At 39.4% G+C, this 22,091-nt stretch overlaps 1 protein-coding gene across 2 annotated transcripts in view; it reads right to left on the bottom strand.

The window, feature by feature from the left end:
• mcph1 (microcephalin 1) overlaps positions 1-22,091 on the bottom strand; it is a 330,444-nt gene that overhangs the window by 12,452 nt on the left and 295,901 nt on the right. For both annotated transcript variants that reach the window (XM_087978353.1, XM_043679276.2), the window contains exon 14: positions 7,670-7,907. In XM_087978353.1, coding sequence (XP_087834479.1) covers positions 7,670-7,907 — 238 coding nt within the window. The remainder of the gene's footprint in view (positions 1-7,669; positions 7,908-22,091) is intronic.

Consider the following 22,091-nt stretch of genomic DNA (forward strand, 5'->3'; position numbering starts at 1 on the left):
AAACTGTCAAAAAAAGCCAATACTTTGCTCTGCAAATGTAAAGTTCACAGATATGGCAGTCTTGGTTCACCTTCAGTTTCATGTGCAATACATTTTTGAACAGGAGGCAATTTTGTTTTGTTCATGGGATGTGAGCATTGCTGGCAAGGCATTGCCATTGAAGTGAGTGACTTGCTTCAACCATTTCAAGGTGTAGCCAAGAGCCAACCATTTTACTACGGATCTGGTGTCACATACAGGTCAGAGCAGGTGAAGATACCATTTATAGGATGCACTGTGGCAAATGGTGGAGGGTATGAACGTGCGTAGAGGATGGTGGTGCACAGGGTGCCAGTCAAGCAGACTGCTTTGTCCTGAATGGTGTCAAGCTTCTTTAGTGTTCTTGAAACTGCACTCATTCACACGTGGCCAGTATTCCAACATACTCCGGATTTGGGTCTTATAGATTGTGTGCAGGCTTTGAGGAGTCAGGAGGTGTGCTACATGCTGCAGGATTGTTAGCTTCTAGCCTGCTTTTATGGACAGTAATCATATAACTAGCCCAGTTCAGTTTATGGTCAACGGTTAAACTATAGGATGTTTATAGTGGGGTATTCAGTAATGGCGTTACCATTTAATATCAAGGGGTGATGCTTAGATTTTCTCTTGTTGGAGCTGTTAATTTTCCAAGTCACATGAGTGTTACTCCCACAGACTTAGTGGGATCCCGGGATTGTCACAACACAATGTCCATCTTTGGTCATCCGTTCATGCTTCGACATCCAGAGACTAGAAGATCTGAGCCAATGATTAGTAAACACAATGGTATATACAATGACATGCATTAGAGTAGCTCTGCCTAAAATGATGAGGGTGTATTGCAGCATACAGGGGAAGGCACTTGCTGTTGAAATTATACATACAAACCTGAAGCAAGTGCTAGACAAGCTATGAAATCTGCAAATTTTATAAAAGCCTGACTTGAATTCCAGAATATTTTCTGCTCCTCGTAATGAGTTGGAAAGTGAGCATGTCAATCTACTGTTTCACATTGTACTTTGATGGCTGTCACATTGCAATGTCTTGGTTTGTTTCTTTGAACTTCACTCCAAACTGAAGCTATTATTTACCATTCACTCCCCCTCACTGTCTGCCAAACATAATCTGGTTATCACAGTAGTGCTACTTCTAAAATATAATCTCTCGTGTGACTGAATTAGATCTAGGACTTCAAAGGCTGTTAGTCTGGGTCAAAATTGCACCAATGTAAGAAAAACAGAAATTCAAGGCTCACTTTGAGAAGGAAATCAACACTTAGAAGTTCCCAAACTTGCATGAATTCCTTAAGAAGAATGAAGCATACTTACAGGACACCTTTAAAAGCATCAACAAGCAATATCTCACTGAATTGACAAAGCCATAACGTAAGTATTTTCTCTCATAGGAGAAACAAAACAGCTAATTTTTCACAGGGGCTTTACTGCAAGATATCAACTAAAGGACAAAGGAATCTCCTGGAGATCTCAACGGATGGTGCCCTCAACATTGAGTCCTAAGCAGACAGTTGGTTAGAGTCCAAATGAGAGCAGAGTTCCTCTTGGATTGTCATTTTGGGCTTTCAGTGTTCTAATATCATTTGTTACAGTCCACCTGTGTGAAAATGGATGTTATTACTCATTGGAATGCAAAGTATCATCAGCATCCTCATGTGAAAAACAACTCATGATTAAACTATTTTCGATCACTTCAAACATTAGGGTCCAATGCTCGACACATCAGTTACAATCCTTGTATGGTGATAAATATATTTGATAATGTTTATATTTGTACAGCGTGTAAACTAGATTTCTGGTCAGGGCATGTGGGGCTTCTGGTAGATCTGGAAGAAAAGGTGCAGAAATTTGAAGAAATTAAATATCAAGGAACAGTTGATAGTTCTGGATAGAGCAAAGCTAAGGATCTTGACAAGAAATCCATGAAGTGCTGAAGATTTAAGCTTCAGAACTAAACATGCCCCTTACTATACCATCGCTGTAATGCTTCAACACTGCATTCACAACAGCTCGAATTATGGAGCAGTTTATGTCATTATGCAACAAGATCTGGGCAACAGTCAGGCTTAGGCCAATAGGAAGCAACTAATACTCATACAACACCAATTCCAGGCAATGACCATCTTCAGCAAGAGAAAATCTACCTATCTTTCCTCAACAATCAACAGCAATTTTATCGTGGAATTCTCTACCAGTAACTTCAGGGAAATCATGGTATGGTGTCAGCCATATAAACAGTTTGATTACAAGAGCAGGCAAAAGACTGGGAATTCTATGGTGAATAATCACCTTCTAACTTCCCAAACTTGTCCATATCTAAATGCTACAAAACAAGACTGTGATTGTATGTTCTCCGCTCACCTAGGTGAATGGAGCTGATGGAACATTCAAGAAACTTGACACCATCTAGGACAAAACATCCCAATTGATTGGCATGCCATCAACCACCTTCATTTTGCCATCGTGCAGTGGGAGCAGTGCATACCATCTACAGGATGCACTACCTTAGACTACCAAGGGTCCTCCAAAAGCACCATCCAAACATCGAAAAGGCCAAGGGTATTGGGTGTATGGAAATACCACCACTTGCATATTCACCTTCACTTCCAGACCTTGAACTATAATACTATTCCTTCATTGGTTCTAGATTAAAATATTAGAATATCCTTCGCCAGACCGTAGTTGTAGCTTCATGGATGGCAGCAGCTTAAGATAGTGATTCACCACCATATTTCCAAGGCCAATCAGGCTGGATACTAAATGCTGGTCTTCCATTGGTGTTCACATCTTATGAATAAATAGAATAAAAACCTGCAGTAGTAACTTGAGCAGCTAAGAGTGTCAAACATCTAACATGCAGCATTTGTTTAACTTCAGGGATGTCAGGGTGTAGTGTCACCATCAGATCACCTGCATAAACCATGAATACAAGAGAGGCCAAAGACTGGGAATTCTCTGGTGAATAATCACCACCTGACTTCCCAAACCTTGTTTATATCTAAATGCAACAAAGCAAGATTGTGATTGAATGTTTTCCACGTTTCTAGGTGAATGCAGCTTCAAGGAATATCCAATTTTCAACTAAGTTTCTTTTTTGTTACAAACAAGTAAGGTTCCTAAGTCAGAAATGGAAGTGAAGAAATTCAGGTTTTGAAGGCATTGTCAAAACACCAGTCTTTCCCATGGATAATGGAGATGCCCCAAATTTCATTATTGCATCTTTCCTAAAACTCAATCAATTTTTACATTTTATTTTCACAACCATCCATGGACCACAAATGTGACAGGTGTGAAAAGAGCAGCACTGGTCTCGATCTTGGAGCTGCAGATTTGATGGCACAGCATTCCTCATTTCAGAGATATTTCTTTTTCATCTGGTCTGTAATTCAATTTTCTACCAATAATGCCTGATATTCTGACACATCCAAGTTATTAGCATCATTCATGTCAGCTTGTTTCCAGTTCCATCCAAGAGGAAGGCTGACTATAACACAGCATCTCTAGTTATTACTTCATGTATTTAACATTTGAACCATACAGTAAAATGAAAACATATGTATGTTGGTATCAGCGGAGAAACTGGCTTTGCAATGGTTTCACTCAGGCCGAATACCTGCCGACTACTTCACTGTAGACTCAAAGATAAAGACCATTTAGGTGAGGCATCCTTGTTCTAGAACCATGTTCCTACACCAGTCAATACTTTAATGAGAAGGAAATGAAAACAAAAGAAAAATACTTGACGACAGTGGGAAATAAGCGAAAAAAAATCAACTTGTGAAACAAACTCACAGGCATTCTTCCCAGCATAGTTTGCTGAATTACTCTCTCTGATCCCACAGCTGCTTGGTTGCCTCCTCCACATTTAATTTCAACTTTCTGACTGCTACCACTGATCTGTCGTCTTTTTTAGCTCTTTCAGTTTTAGATTTCCCTATGGTTTCTTCCCTAGACAATTTCTCCACAGATTCTTTCCTTTCTTTTAGCCAGCCTAGTCTGCATTCATGCACGTGAGTGTTTTACAGCTCTTTACAGTTTCTATTTCGGCAAAGGAGGAGGAAGAGAAGTCAAATTTAGAAAAAAGATAAAGATAAAAAATGCTCCAGAAAACAGCAAGGAGGAAGTTAGTTCATGGTAGTTCATGAATAAAGAAGAATATTGAAAAGTAAACAAGAAAGCAGGAAAAGTGAAGGAAAAGTAATATAAAGAGAAGCAAAGAGGGCAGGCAAAAACTGCAGAGGCCAATGGGAATATATATGTGTGCTGCCATATATACATACACATATATACAGTAGAATATACACATTATAAATATATACAGTAATGTAAGTAAACAGTACAAAACCACTACCAAAATGTATTAAAATATAATCTAAACATATACACAGATAGAACAAATAGCTTCTCATTTGACATGTAGAATTGACAATCTGATTAATAACCAACTCCCTTTCACATTACATAAATGCTGATTCCTACTGTCCAAAATGGCAAGCAACACAAAACCTGTCCTAATACAGAATTCAGTTCTCCTCAGATGACAGAAATTAAAGTTAACAAAGGAGCAAGGTTGAACTCAAAGTTGTCACCAAATCTTGGAGTTCAAATGATGATACATTTGCAAGAATTTTGATTTGAGACACTACTTAAATATTAGTTTAGATTACAGTATTGTACTCAATCCTTGCCATCAACTGTTACTCATAAGTACTACACAGTTTACATAAACCAGTAAGTACTATTGAAGAAAATATTCAACTATCCTCCAATGCTCAAATTAAGTCAAAATGATAAAATTTGGTATCATCCTTCTGCTCTTGCATTATGCTACCTTAACATTGCATGGAATATGGAAGATAAAGTCACCACAGTTTGACCAGACCATAGGGCTGCTCCTTCATTAGAGAGGGATAGCTAGTGGTGGTTTAATCTGAGGGTCAGGTTGGGTGAGGGGAGAGATTGAAGAGGAGAGTCCTTCATGGTAACTTCAACCGAAAGTGTGAATTGAACCCATGTTGTTGACGTTACTCTGCATTGAAAACCAGCCATCCAGACTACTGAGCTAACTGATGCCCAGGAAGGTAAATTCATATAACTTTTAAAAAAAGCAAGTAAACTGATAACTTGAAGATTTACTTTGGAAACAGCATGCAAGTAGACCCACTGTGCAAAAGATTTCCTGATACATTTATTTCTATTTTAGGCAAATTCTGTGCAAAATGTGACCTGTTCAACTGAATTTCGGGTTAGACAAGCTTATTTTAAAAAAAAATCAGAACCATAAAAGACACTGCTCCAAGCTGTAGCATATATTTCATTGCTGTAAAACATTAGCTAATCTCAGTGAATTTGCAATCTGTTTCATCAGCGTGTCAAGCCCAGGTGATTTTGCAATCTATGGATCGAAATATTTGAGAGTGACTTTACTTGTAGAATTAATTACATGCAGTAATAAGTACTCTGGAGTTTATAATTAAATAGCATCATAATTCTATCACCAATGATAAAATGTGACTTAGGAAAAGGCCAAGCAAGCCTTTACAACTGTATAAGCACTCATTTCTTGAATTAAAATATTTCTGATAAACCTTCGATAAAATACACGTAAGAGGCATTTAGGCTGTAACTATACAACAACAGTGCACCTTCAGTTGGTTGTCCATGAGCTTTGATGTAAAAGTAGTTGTGTAATTTGGGAGATAGTTGTTACACAAAATTGAAGCCAAGTTAGAATTCAAGACAAATGAGACCATCACAAGCAGATAAACATTTACCAGTATATCACCCATCTAGCTTTTTCAATGGACCCAAGTTATCCACTGGATCTATTAAACTTTTAAACGTTATATTGTGCAAACATTTCAGTGTCTTGTTGGAAGCAGTACTCTTGTTGGCTTCCTCAAAACATTAAACTGATCAGCCCGGGAACTGAGCACCAAGCATCCAGGCAAACCATTGCAATGCTCCATTGTCCCTGACCTTAAAGACATGCAGTTGGTGGTATAAATGAGGATGGCTAGCTCTACCACCTATCAACTTTACAGAAACCAGATAACAGCAACTTAAGACTGTTTATGTACTGAAAGAAAACTGTTCCAAAAAAGGGATGTGGAAATTAAAATGCCTTTTTTGTAAATTTGTCAATAATTCCACCTTAACCTGCATATCTAGTCACTATCCATTTGTCAGAATGTTAACCAACACTCAAAATTGTGGTGCTGGAAAAGCACAGCAGGTCAGGCAACATTTGAGGAGCAAGAGAATCAACATTTCGGGCATAAGCCCTTTATCAGTCTTTCCTGACAAAGGGCTTATGCCTGAAATATCGATTCTCCTGCTCTTCGGATGCTGCCTGACCTGCTGTGCTTTTCCAGCACTACACTCTCGACTCTGACCTCCAGCATCTGCAGTCCTTACTTTCTCCTGTTAACCAGGACTACTCACTGATGATTCTACAGTAGTCAGTTCCATTCACAATTCTTCTGATGATGAATCAGCCCATGCCAATGAGGCATGGACAGCATCCAAACACAGAGTTACAAGTGTGAGGTTACATTTGTGCCAATTATGAAACTGGCAATGATCCAATAAGAAAAACTTTAATTAAACTTCACTCTGACCTGCAAAGCATGGCCATTGCTAATTTCCAGGTCTTTAGACTCTCTGTTGACGAGGGGTTTAGTCAGACCAACTATGCTGACACAAGACTACAAGAACAGGCCAGGAAACAGAGTCTGGGTACTCTGTATTATCTGATTGTTTAACTGCTGTGCTCAAATTAAGAGTGTGGTAGAATACTCACATGTCACGTGAATGCTGACACCTCAGCAACTATAAGCAGCATAAAATCATTCAGGAATAAACATTTATGTTCTACTACTGAACTCATTCAGCTCTCTGGGTAACACTTGGACACACTGTCTGCAATTTGTACACTCTATAGGATGGCTGCAGGATTGTATTCTTTCATGGAATGTGGGTGTCATTGACAAGATCAGCATTTGTTTTCTATCTCCAATTACTCTTAATAAAATGGTGAAGTTCCATCTTCTTCAATCACCGCAACACCTTTGGTGTAAGTACACTTGTGGTATCAATGGGAAGGAAATTCCTGGACTGGAACCCAGTGACTGGTGACGTAGTTCCAAGACAGGATGGTATGTCGTTTGGAATGGAACTCTACAGATGGAGTGTGGGAACAGGAAAGATCAAACTAAGCTTACTCAACAACACATCCCAGTCCTAGCACCACAAAAAGCACAAAGGCAGCAATCATCATGATATCATCACTTCAAGCAGGACCTTTAATATTTCTGGCTTGGATATTTAGTATTTCTTCAATAGCACTGTATCAAAACTCTCGTATTCCTACATAACTATTTTGGGAGCATTAACAATACAGTGACTGCACTGATTCAAGGACAAAGTTGATATTTCCTTTTTAGGGCAATTAGGGGTGCTACAAAACAACTCCTTGCCTAATTTGGAAATAAAAGTAAACATACTTAGCAAGTGCAATGCAATGAATCATCTTCTCACTAAATAGTTAATAAGAAAAAAAAATAGTCTCAATATTCTCTGCCCCCTTCACTGACTGACATGCGTTTGCAGGATTTCTTCATTGGCTAAACACTTACCCAGTATCCAGCCTTCTGATAAGTGTCGATTTCCAGGAGGTCTCTTTCCCTTGTACTGTCCAATACAAATTTCAGCTTTGCGTAAAGTTTTGCACACCTTGCCCCCACACAACTGGATCAGTTTCTCAAGCATTGAGGTAGGTGGCTCACTTCTGGGTGAAATGAAGATCAGAGGCTGATTTGCAAATAAATCCTGCTGATAGGATCCTATTGCTGACTGTTTTTCTAACCTGCAGATCTGTTTATAGAAGAAAAAATACATTTTAAATATCTCCACTGTGCCACACTTAACATTGAAAATAGTTTACAGTTAAGTCAGTATCAATTTACAAAATGCATAGCTGAAGAGCCAACTTGTGAATAGTGACTACATTAATGGAATTGTAGCAAACTTCCCGAAAGAAAATTGCTTGGTTTATTGTTGCGACTCACATAAAAATGTCCCTTAGGCTTTGCCATGTCACACAATCAATCTCAATTATTTTCTATTGAGGTTTGGGGGTTGGAAGTGTCGAGGAGTGGGGATTTATGATTTTAAGCTCACTCAGACTTGTGTCCAGGACCAATTAATTAGTTGTTGTCCTTGACTTTCATGATAATTTTGAATTGATAAGAACAATTACGTTCATTGATCACAATCAGTTTGTTGTTTGTTCTTTGCTAGATTTTTTTCAATGGTGGTTTTGTGTCAACAGGAATGCTCCATTATTGTAGAACAAGAAAATGTACTCTATCCCCTCTCATTGGAACTGAATATACAATCAATATCAGTTTCAATCATTGAAATGATTTGAAATATAACTGCTACAAATGAAACATAAGGGCAGAAATTCTGATTTAGACTGGGAACAAGGATGAATGTAAAATAAGCCTCCAAATGTACCAAGCCCATTTGCGAGCACATTCCCATCACTAGGCCAATTGAAAAATGATGGCTGGTAGGGTAATGGCTACCTGCCCAATGGAGGATAGCCAATACAAGCATTCAAATTAAGTGTTAAGGAAACTGAAAAGATGCCAACTGAAATGTTCCAGTCAACAGTTGGGACTTGACTGTGGCCTCATCCTGGGAGTGTGAGAGAGTGAGAGTGTGAGTGTATCTGTCTGAAAGGAGATAATCCCAAAAAACCTTTTTAACGTCCCCTCACCCTCTCCCCACAACCTCATGTTATGAAGCCAAATTGGCAGATCATACAAAGATAGGAAGGATGGCAACTTGCGGAGAGGATACAAAGAATCTGCAAATGGACGTGATAGGTTAAGCTAATGGCACGAAATATGGCAGATTGATGATCATATAATATATCTTTGAAATTTCGCTGATGTCTAGTGTTGTACTTCATTAATCAAAGATGATCAACCAAAATCAAGCTAACCATTGTCATTCCAGTTTCTGGTGTATCCTCTTAATTTACCATGACCACTGATGTATCTGGAATTTCAGCTACCATCTGTGCATTTGAGACGAGTAAGAATCTATTTATAATTGAGAACTGATTGGTAAAACAATCAGAGTGAGCATTAATGATGCTCATAAACAGATGGTATTCACATCATTAGATCTAAGTGGGATGAAACATGCGGACGATTTTGCAATAGCTGCAGTTAGAATTACTTCAAACTCTACAACAGGTTGATTATTATAGAAGAGGAGCTTTGGTCATACGTTCTAACTTGCTGATCCTGAAACTCAATCTGCATGAAATCTGTTTTTCCTCTCTTTCGTGCAATGCATCAGTGTAATGATATTGAGCATGGTTAGATGGTTTTCAGAAAAACACGTTACAAACCCAAGTTTGAACTGCATTATTCTAAGTCGAGGAAAAAGTGGTACAATGATTACATTTGTGAGATAAAATTTTGGAAGCAACATTACCAACTATGGGTACAAGAAAAATCTTAGATTGTAGACTGCATTCCCGTACTGTGCCTCAGAACTGCCTGTTGGCAGAATTAGTGGATTTATTTCACAAATCACTCAGTGTGATAAAAAGGCTGATTGTAACAATATATTTTGTACTTAGAGATAATATTCCATTGGGAATGCTTGATAAAATACTTGGCAATTGATTCCAGATTTTGGCAGATATACAACAGTGTTTGAAATATTTTCAGATACAAAAAAAAACATGCACAATCTCTAGATTCTCCTTCTTAAAATGTTTCCATTGGTTGTACCATAGATTATATAAAATAAATCATTTTTATATGTACTCGTCTTTCACAGAAAGAAATCGGGTTAAAGAAGAAACAAATTCTTAATCATGGAATCAGCTGAGTCAACATATTTTTAAACAGGTGTAACCAGCCTTCTTTGTCTTCTGATTTGGAACTGAAGTTTTCTCAAGGGCAGGAAGACTGAATATATGAAATATATGATAAAGTTATCCTACTGCATAAACCTGACCAAAATTTCCAAGAGGCAAGTGTATTGTTGAACCATCAATGGGTGCATGATTGACCTCTTTCACAAGTAACTAAAATATGCAAACATTCTGCCAAAAAGGGATCTAAAATATGAACAGAAGGTGCACCAACCCCAGCTTGGGGCAATAAGTGATCACAAATAACTGCTGCCTTGGAAGTGTGGTCATATCCTGAGAATAAATTCAAGAAATGCAGCAACAGTTTGGGATCTGGAGTAACAAATGAGCTGGACACATTTGTAGATCAATACAACAGAATACCCAGTAGTTTGTCTATAAATAATTAAACTTAAATCCCCAGGTAAAATCTACACTCATTACATACAAATGAAAAAACATCACAAAGCTTCCCTGAGAAAAGGGATTGGCAGGTTATTTGGGATTGATATGTTCAACATATTCAGTTATTTAGACATCAATCACAGTATAGACTTGCAATCAAGGGGGATCTAAGATGAAAAACAAGGTCAATAGAACATGGAAACACAAAAGATGTTATGCCTAGTTTTGGAAGATGGATAGAAGAGATATGATTCAAAGGTAGTTTGTAGCAGAATCAAACTTGTACACAGAATCTGCTTTGATGAAAAGAGGTACGTGTGGTCCCATTACCAATTTCCAAGGTGCTATGGGCAGCATGGTGGCTCAGTGGTTAGCACTGCTGCCTCACAGCGCCAGGGCGACTGTCTGTGTGTAGTTTGCACATTCTCCCCATGTCTGTGTGGGTTTCCTCCGGATGCTCCAGCTTCCTCCCACATTCCAAAAATGTGCAGGTTAGGAGAATTGGACATGCTAAATTGTCCATAGTTGTTAGGTACATTAGTCAGACGGAGTGGGTTACTCTTCGGAGGGTCGGTGTGGACTTGTTGGACCGAAGGGCCTGTTTCCGCACTGTAGGGAATCTAATCTAATCTATCATTTGACTATTGTACTTCTGTTTCAATGTACTTGTAAAATAAACTGGGGCCTTATGACACATCAACAAATATGTAAACGAGAGAGGCTTCTCCTGAGATATTTTTAAAATAAAAATTCCATACTAACATTTTCCCAAACAAAATCTATCTATTGTACCTGTACTTAACAATACCTGACTTAAATAATAATATATCTATGTAAATACACATTTCAATAAACTAAATACAAACCGTGGAACTGGAGGACAACATTAATTCTGCTCTTTACCAACACGCATAATTAAATTTGTCATTTAATCTCTAGGGAATCAATTAACCCCAGGTAAAATCTACACCATTCCCACAAAGTGAAAAAAAGTGAGAATCTTGCCAGCTCTAGTTAGATCACTGCTGGAGGGGAACAGAATCCCTGATTATTTTTAACCCAAGTGGTAGTTATCATGCAATCCAATCAAAACTGATTAAAGTAAGTACTGTATGTTGCAGAGGGTTGAAGGCCAGTTATTAGAATCATAGAATCCCTACAGTGTGAAAACAGGCCCTTTGACCCAACAAGTCCACACTGACCCCCCAAAGAATATCCCACACATATCCATTCCCCCTACCCTATTACTGTACATTTCTCCTGACTAATGTATGCAGCTGACACATCCCTGAACACTATGGGGCAGTTTAGCATGGTCACATCGTTGGACTGTGGGAGGAAACCAGAGCATCTGGAGGAAACCCACGCAGACACGGGGAGAATGTGCAAACTCCACACAGACAGTTACCCGAGGCTGGAATCGAATCTGGGTCCCTGGCTCCGTGAGGCAGCAGTGCTAACCACTGAGCCACCATGCCACCCTAATTCTGCCATTAGCAAGAAATGGAAAAAAAAATAGTTTGAAGGGCACACACAATCCAAATTTAGACATGCCCTGAAATGATTTATTTTAATGGGTGGAAAGTCATTGGGAGGATGGTGGGGTAAGAAATGTGTCTCAATTCTCAATATGTGTTCCTGACATGTAACATATTATAACAGGAGAACTGAAGACAAAAAAATCAGCCCACATCTTTAGATTAGTCTAAAGAGAGGCTCATTCCAAGCAGCTCCATGATGCAGGATTCTGTTCTCTACGGTCTGTTCCCAGCACTACAAGACAAACATCAACTGTGCTTGGAGGAGCATCAAATTAGTGAAAGACGCTCTTTGGTCTGCCTGAAACTTGTTGATCTTCTAGAACAAGGAGTTGACTTCTGGCACATTCCAAAGTCCAGGACCACGTGCTGAGGGACACACTAAAGTTTGGGTCAGCTGCTGCGAGGGTGCAGTGGGTAAAGACGACGTCTAAGGTCTCTTGTTTATGTTCAATGGCAATTTATTCAGTTAGCAGACCCTCCCAATGCCTCAAATATATGTAAATATAATCTTGTACAAGGAGGAAATGCTTTTGGTTTGTTTGCTGATAGAGTCAAACTACCTTTGCTTATTTTCATATGCTACTGTACAGAACCAAACTGCTTTAGTGACTATGATTATAAAGATATTTTTATGAATAAAGTATATTTTTGAACTAGGTAAGTGCCTAGTGCTGTGTGTTTGCTAGAATTCAGGACCCTGAAGGTGGGCATTTCACTTGTAGAGAGCTGCCAGCTACCTGAGGGCTGTCAGACAATCAGAGACTGGCAGTTCCTCATTGCCATCAGGGGCAGAAGGAATTGTGACAGCTGCTGGCATTGCACCCACCAAAGGCCCATGAACACCAAGTGATCCAAGGCCAAAGGTGTTGACAGTGGAATAGAAGCATAGAAACTAGGAACATGAATAGGCCATTTGGGCTTTTCAGCCTGTTCTGCCATTCAGTATGATCATGGCTAATCCTCTAACTCAATGCCACATTTTCAAGTTCTCTCCATATTCCTTGATGTCTTTTTATCAATTGCTTTCTTGAATATACTCAGTGATCTGGCCTCCACAGCCTTTTGATTGAAACAGGTTGACCATCCTGTGAATGGGGAAATGTTTCCTCACCTGTGTCCAATATGGCCTCTCCTGTATCCTGAGACTCTTGATGCTAGGTTCCCTAATCAGAGGAAACATTCGCCCTGCATCTAGTCTGTCTAGCGTTGATAGAATTTTATGTGCTTCAAATAGATCCCCTCAAATCCTTCTAACCTCTCATAGCTTTTGCTTTGCTTGCCTTTATTGGGCAGAGCATTGAGTATAGGAGTTGGGAGATCATGTGCAGCTATACAGGACATTAGTGAGACTACTTTTGGAATACTGTGTGCAATTCTGATCTCCCTGCTACAGAAAGGATGTTGTGAAACCTGAAAGGGTTCATAAAAGAGTTACAGCGAAGTTGCCAAGATTGGAGGGTTTGAGCAACAGAGGGAGGCTGAATAGGCCGGGGCTATTTTTCCTGGAGCTTTGGAAACTGAGGGTTGACCTAATAGAGGCTTGTAAAATCATGAGGGGCATGGATAGGATAAATAGATAAGGTCTTTTCCCCAGGGTGGGGGAGCCTAAAACCAGAGGGCAGAGGTTTAAAGTGAAAGGGGAAAGATTTAACAGGGACCTAAGGGGCAACTTTCTCACATAGAGGGTGGTGAGAGTATGGAACAAGCTGCCAGAGGAAGTGATGGAGGCTGGTAGAATAACAACATTTAAAATACATCTGGATGAGTGCATGAATGGGAAGGGTTTAGAGGGATATGGGCCAAATGCTGGCAAATGGGACTAGATTAACATAAGATATCTGGTCGGCATGGTTGAGTCATAGAGATGTACAGCATGGAAACAGACGCTTCGATCGAACTCGCCCATGCTGACCAGATATCCAAACCCATTTACCTGCACTTGGCCCATTTCCCTCTAAACCCTTCCTGTTCATATACCCATCAGATGTCTTTTAAATGTTGTAATTGTACAAGGCTCCACCACTTCCTCTGGCAGCTCATTCCACACATGCACCACCCGCTGCGTGAAAACAATTGCCCCTTAGGTCCCTTTTATATCTTTCCCCTCTCAACCTAAACCGATACTGTCTATATCTGAACTCCCCCACACCAGGGAAAAGACCTTGCCTATTTATCCTATCCATGCCCCTCATGATTTTATAAACTTCTATAGGGTCACCCGTCAGCCTCCGATGCTTCAGGGAAAACAGCCCCAGCCTATTCAGCCTCTCTCTATAGCTCAAATCCTCTAACCCTGGCAAGACCCTTGTAAATCTTTGCTGAATCCTTTCAAGTTTCACAACATCCTTCCAATAGGAAGGAGACCAGAATTGCACGCAGCATTCTTAACCAATGTCCTGTGCTGCCGCAACATGACCTCCCAACTCAGAGACTCAATGCTCTGACCAACAAAGGAAAGCAAACCAAATATCTTCTTCATTACCCTATCTACCTATGACTCTACCTTCAAGGAACTGTGAACCTGCACTTCCATGTCTCTTTTTTCAGCAACATTCCCCAGGACCTTACCAGTAAGTGTTTAAGTCCTGCTCTGATTTGCTTTTCCAAAATGCAGCACCTTGCTTTTATCTAAATTAAACTCCATCTTCCACTCCACAGTCCATTAGCCCATCTGATCACGATCCCGTTGCACTCTGAGGTAACCTTCTTCGCTGTCCACTACACCTTTAAGTTTGGTGTCATCTGCAAACTTATGAACTATATCTCCTATGTTCACATCCAAATCATTTATATAAATGATGAAAAATAGTGGACCCAACACCGATCCTTGTGGCACTCCACTGGTCACAGGCCTCCAGTCTAAAAAGCAACCCTCCACCACCACCCTCTGTTTTCCATCTTTGAGCCAGTCCTGTGTTCAAATGGCTAGTTCTCCCTTTATTCAGTGAGATCTAACCTTGCCAACCAGTCTCTCATGAGGAATCTTGTCGAATGCCTTACTGAAGTCCATACAGATCATATCTACCTCTCTGTCCTCATCAATCCTCTTTGTTACTTCTTCAAGAAACTCAATCAAGTTTGTGAGACATGAGTTCCCTTGTACAAAGCCATGCTGGCTATCCCTAATCAGTCCTTGCCTTTCCAAATGCATGCACATCCTGTCCCTCAGGATTCCCTCCAACAATTTGCACACCACTGATGTCAGGCTCACTGGTCTACAGTTCTCTGGCTTTTCCTTAGCACCTTTCTTAAATAGTGACACCATGTTAGCCAACCTCCAGTCTTCCGGCACCTCACCTGTGACTATCCACAATACACATATCTCAGCAAAGGGGCCCAGGAATCACTTCCCTCGCTTCCCACAGAGTTCTAGGGTACACTTGATCTGGTCCTGGGGATTTATCCACCTTTATGCATTTCAAGACATCCAGCATTTCCTCCTCTGTAATTATGGTCATTTTTCAAGATGTTGTCATCTATTTGGAGGAGAAAGTGAGGTCTGCAGATGCTGGAGATCAGAGCTGAAAATGTGTTGCTGGAAAAGCGCAGCAGGTCAGGCAGCATCCAGGGAACAGGAGAATCGACGTTTCGGGCATAAGCCCTTCTTCAGGAGGGCTTCCTGAAGAAGGGCTTATGCCCGAAACGTCGATTCTCCTGTTCCCTGGATGCTGCCTGACCTGCTGCGCTTTTCCAGCAACACATTTTCAGTTTTCATCTATTTCCCTACATTCTATATCTTCCATGTCCTTCTCCACAGTAAACACTGATGCAAAATACTCGTTTAGTATCCTCCCCATCTCCTGCGGCTCCAAACATAGGTCGCCTCGCTAATCTTTGAGGGGTCCTATTCTCACTCTAGTTAGCCTTTTTGTCCTTTATGTATTTATAAAAACCCTTTGGATTCTCCTTAACCCTATTTGTCAAAGCTATCTCATGTTCCCTTTATGCCCTCCTGATTTCCCTTTTATTACCTCATACTCTTCTAAGGATTCACTCGATCTCTCCTGTCTGTACCTGACATATGATTCCTTCTTTTTCTTAACCAAAACCTCAATTTCTCTAGTCATCCAGCATTCCCTACACCTACCAGCCAGAGTTGGACAAAGGGTCTGTTTCCATGCTGTCTAACTCTGCAACTCTAGACAAAGGCCTAGTTAAACCAATCCCTCCTCATATGAGGGTCCTGCCACCTCCAGTATCAGCCTTGTGTACCTTTGTTTCCCTCCCTTGATGGCAAGTATATCTTCTTTTAGATAGGGAGACCACAATTGCACACAGAACTTCTGGTATAGGTCGCACCAAGGCCCTGTTTAACTGGAGTAAAACATCTCTACTTCTAAACCCAGATCCACTTGCATAAAGGTCAATATGCCTTTTGCCTTCTTGATTGCTTAATAGACCTACTTTAATTGACTGGCATAGGAGGACCTCCAGATCCCTTTCTACAGCCACACTTATCAATACACGACCATTTAAATAATACCCCATGTTTTTGCTTTTTAAATTCATATTTATTCACGTCCTACTGCATCTTCCATGTGTTTGCCCATTTCCTCAACTTGTATAGATCACCTGAAGCTTTCTTGTATCTTTCTCATAATCTCACTTAGTTTTGTGCTATCAGCAAACTTGTAAAGGTTGCACTTGCTTCCCTCATCCATCTCATTTATATAAACTATGAAAATGTCGGGGATCAAGCACTGAGCCCTGTGGCATACCACTTGTCACCATCTGCCACATTCAATTTAGTTACATTCTATTTCCGTTCGGTCAACCAATTCCCAATCCATGCCAGTATATTACCCAATAACCCCACATGCTTCAATTCTGCCCACTAAACTCTTATATAGGACCTTATCAAAAGCCTTCTTGAAATCCAAGTACACCACAATGTCTAATCCTCCTTCAACTACTTGACTAGTCAGACCCTCAAAAAACTCCAGTACATTAGTTAAGAATGATTTCCCTTTCATCATCCCATGCTGACTTTATCTAACACTTAATTGTTTCCAAGTGTTTTGTTTTCACATCTCAGATAAGGACTTTAGGCTATTGGTCCTAGGGCGGGTGGGGGTGGGGAGAGAGAGATGGAGCTTGTGCGCGCGCGTGTGCACGTGGGGGGGTGGCTGCATCAGTGTGGGACGAGATCTGGCTTTCACTAATATTTCCCACGTTGATCCACTGGTACCTTTGATGCCAATGAGGGCCATTTCCCTAGATGGCCACTACGAAACTTAACACGTTATACGGGACGGGCCTTTGCAAGACATGGGAAAAGCCGGGTAGCTCTTACTTCATCACTGAGCCATCACTTAATTACAAGTGGCGCTAGGATAATGGGTGACAATCAGTTCATTAATGAGCTGAATTATTATCTATTACCAACTGCCAGGAATTTTGCATCAGTTCCCTCCACATAGCTGAATCAGTGGAGGTTTTGCTACCACTGGGAGACTGAAGTATCGTTTCTCCAGTGATTGAGTTGGTCTCACCAAAATGTTGTGCAGCTGATGGGTTGGATTACATTCTGGACTTATACATACAGTGCATTTATTCAAATTATAGTTGACAGAAAATGGTTTTGGCTTTTCATACACTTGTAGTGTGAACTGTGTACGTGACGTGAGCAAACCATAGCAAAATGGAATATTTCTTTCAGTGAGTCTTTTGATGTCCCACAAATGTATGCTGAAATTTCAAAGTAAACAAATATTAAATGGCAGAACCATCACTGTGGTATTGGTTAAAAATTTGATGACAGCACAAAACTAAGTAATAACATAGTTGAAGCTTAATGAAAATACAATTCAGTGCCTTAGCTTACATAAATAGCTCTTTTAAGCTGATGTCGTTAACATTGATGAGTTAAAACAGAAACAAAATCGCAAATTGGATGAGATGTAACAATAAAGGCGATAAGCAAATGAAATGCAAGAAGGTTGGACACATGAAAAATGAATTATACTATCCAATATATACCTCAGCTTAAAAAGAGGTATTATTATTTTTGAAACTGCAGCAAGATGTACAAAAATAATAAGTATGGTTTGCTAATATAAAAAGATAGAATTATTAAAGATAAAGACTTCATAAAATCACAGAATCCTTACAATGTGGAAGCAAGCCAGTCGGCCCTCGAGTTCACACCAATCCTTTGAAAAGCATCCCACACAGACACACTCTGCTACCATATGCCTGTAACCCTGCATTTCCCATGGCTAATCCACATAGCCTGCACATCCCTGGACACTATGGGCAAATATGTATGGCCAATCCACCTAACCTGCATATCTTTGGATTGTGGGGGGAAACTGGAGGAAATCCACATAGACATGGGGACAATGTGCAAACGCCAGACAGTCACCCGAAGCTGGAATCAAATCCAGGTCTCTGGCGCTGTGAGGCAGCAGTGCTAACCACCGAGCCACGATGCCACCCCAGACCTAATGGACTTCACTGACTCCCTGGAATTTCTTAATCTTGTGTTTTTAAAAGCACAAATAAATAAATAAAATAGTAAAGCATGCATGCAAAACAGCATTCAAATTTGACTTACACCACTAATCCTCAATCATTGAGACATCCAATGTCTCTCTGACTTCCAGGACAGGTTAGAATTCAAAATCAGTAATGGGAGCCTAGTTGTGTTGCGCTGAGTACCTTGTAAAAAAATAACTTAATAAATACCACAGAAATGAATCTGGCCATTGTGCCTTGCAGTTTCAGCTGGTCTCTGTAAAACATCAAAGATTGTGCATAATAGCTCCTTTGCTTGTTCAAACAGATTTCATTCAATCAGTTTCTCTGCGTGAATGGTATGAAGGCTTATGAGTGATGCGATGCATTATGTCTTTAATGCATTATGTCTTTTAGCTGCTAAGCACAGAAGTTAATTAAAAAGAGAAAATAAAAAAAATACATAAAACTCATGTCTGTCACACATCAGTGATGTTGAAAAGGACAGTGGTTTTGCTTTTGACTAAGTGCCAGAAACCTGCATGATTAAGCACTTCACTTACGTGAACTGTTGCCTCCTGCCATTTCAGCTGAGATGGATTATTACAAAAAAGCTCAAGTAACTTGGTAGTTGCTTACCTCAAAAATAACCTCTATTTGTCTGCAATTGAAAACATGACAAAGCATATGATCATATCTTTCACCTCATTTTCTCAATCAACTGTAAATTGGTTTGGCACATAACCATGAAATAATTAATTATCAATTCCTTATCTGAAGTATTAAAGAAAGCCATACGATGCTGTATAGCATACATTTAAAGGATAAGGAAGTTTTGTTTAAATTTTTCTACTTGTTCAAATGTTATCTTTAACATCAACCTGAAGGCTTTCAAGTACAATCTCTTACAAATTACAGCTCTGCTTCAAAAATTATTTCCTCTAAGTAGATCCTTCACCCCTTCTGATAAGGAGCTTATATTTGTGGTCCAATATCTGAAGCCACAGCTGCATAGTGGTTATACTTTTGGAGCAGTCATACAAGAGCTTGGCCTAATCATCCTGAGGTTGAGAGTTCATATCCCACCATGGCCATATGAGAATTTGAATTGAACAAATCAAAAGCTATTATCGATAGAAATTATCATAAAGCTGTTGGATTGTCCTCAAAGTCAAAATGATTGCATGTAAGGATGTCTGTAGTTCTTGATCAAAAACATCAAGTCATTCAGTCGTGTAAAAATCAATACAAATAACTAACAATGAACAATAAATGCTGCCTATGGCACATACACTTGTAATATGAGACAGAGTTAAAAATGCACTCCTATTTCCAAACGCCTGCCATTGAAAACCCCTTGTCAGACACTGCAATCTCATTCATGCTTCTACGTACAATTCTCCAATTGTTTAAGAGACAAATGATAAACACTTTGATGTGACAAGGCTGAATGTAAAACAATAAACTGACAATTTCACAATTGTTCATTGAACAAAAAACTCCTTGTACTAAAATTTACTTTCAGTATTGCCCACCAGCACAACTTTGACAATAGAAAAAAGACAGGTATCCCTCACATTTCAAATGTTCACTTTACACACTTTGCTTTTATGAAAGACCTATATTAGCACCTGTTTTTTGTGAATCCGAAGATGATTTTCGCTTTTATAAAAAAAGTTGAAATTTTTTCCCATATAAATCATGCATCTTTGCTTTATGCTATTTTTGGTATATGAAAGGTTTTCTGGGAACGCTCTACTTTTGGATAGCGTGGGATACCTGCAGTGTCCACATTGACAGTATAAAATGCAACATTTCCAGCCACGGGTTTTGTTTAGCCTGGTTGATTCCACCCTAACATAACTGGTTATTATTCTCAGAAATTTTCCAATATCAAACCAACTCAAATGCTACTTTAGCTCCAAAACCCCTTCTGCACAATTATCTTTCTGCATTTCACAGTTAATAGCTGGAGTATGTGGCTTTGCAGCAGTACTTAAACTGGGGTTAAGTGGCATTTACTGCTGTTTACAAAGGAGTTACACTAGGAAGCTTCCCACAAAGGAAAAGAGCTGGTGTAAGTGCTATTGCAGAGGGAGTCTTTTGTGAGATTCTACTTAATCATTTCTAGTGATGCAAAAATGTACCTTTTTATTGTTAAAAATCTTCGACATATCTATTTGAATATATTTTTCTTGTGTGAAAAGAAATACACTGAACATGAAGTATTGCTTCATTCTTTTATTTCCTTTAAGCTGCAATTATCCCCTGTTTCAAAACAGATTGTTTTCCCTTTAACTTTGACACTGTAGGGTTCAAATGAGAATAAGATAACAAAGAGGAAGAAATCGATTCATTAAGTTTGTCCTGTCCATCATCTAACCCAGCCTCCCATTTTCACTCCCACTGTATTGTGATAAAATTCATTCCCCAATCTTCAAAGCAGACCATAACAATGAACATCTTCAGCTATGAAATCGGTGAGTTAATTTTGTTGGTATCACAATCGTTATCTTTTGTTGAATACATGTTTTGATTGATCCACATCAATGATAATTTGACAAATTTGAACACTTCTCCGACTCTGATGTCAACAGGAAGTGAAATAATACAGTATGGACCAAGTGAAGCTGTTGAAGTATTCATCCTCAGAATAAAATGAAGAGGTGGTGGTATAATAGTAATATCAGTGGATTATTAGAGCCTGGGTCAATGTTCTAAGGAATCACACAGAGTGATTCTCAGCTATAAATGGAGTTCAAATTCCATCAGGACTAACGGTGAAATTGGAATTGTATAAAATCTGTATTTAAAAAAAAGTTTAGTGGTAACCATGTAAACATTGATTATCACTAAAACATAATTTGATTCACTCGTGTCCTTTAGAAAAGAAAAATTGTCATCCTTATCCAGTCTGCCCTTCACATAATTTCAATCCCACAGAAATGTGTTGCCTTTTAATGGCCCTCTGTCATGGCCTGGACAGCCAAGCAGTTGAAGGACAACTGTAAATGGGCAATACCCACACTCCAAGAAAGAATTAAAAATAACAAATTATATTTCCATAACATCTTAACACAGTGAGATGTCCCTAGATATTTTATAGCACAACAGAACCATGTTGTTGTGACAAAAAAAAGTAGAAGTGTCCAGAAATTGCAAATCCCAATGAAAATGGTACTTCCCATTGGCATGGAGGTAGGAGTGGCGTCAGGCTGCCTTTGAGCATGCACATTTTATGGAGACAGTTTTCTTTAAATCATCAGCTGCCTCCAGTTGGATTTTGGCATCACTATAGCGGCAAACCCAGTGTGCAAATATTAGAAGGCAGGTCTGAACTTCGCAGTTTCGGTGTTGCAATCCTTTCAGATTATCAATGGTAAGGATAATTGTGCCCTAAAAGCACATAAACCCCTTGCCAAACCTATCAAGATATGTCAAACCAATCAATAATCTTCAAAATGTTTTGGATTTGAATGAAGTGATTTTCTCAATAGAGTATATTCTGCCATATGGAATTTTAAGCTATAGAGCTTATTTATCTCCTGTTGGCTAAGTACTAGTGAATACTAGGTGATTTGTCTTGGTAGGTGACAGGGAACTATGAGTTGTCAAAAGTTGACACTAAGTTGCCATTGGGGTATAAGGGGCCATTGGGTTGGATAGATGGACTCTGTTTCATGGAAGTATTGGGCCTGTGGTGGATATGCATCAGGC

The sequence above is a fragment of the Chiloscyllium plagiosum genome, unplaced genomic scaffold, assembly GCF_037043375.1.
Source record: "Chiloscyllium plagiosum isolate Xiang-an unplaced genomic scaffold, Cpla_swu_hap1 HiC_scaffold_3, whole genome shotgun sequence".
NCBI lineage: Eukaryota > Metazoa > Chordata > Chondrichthyes > Orectolobiformes > Hemiscylliidae > Chiloscyllium > Chiloscyllium plagiosum.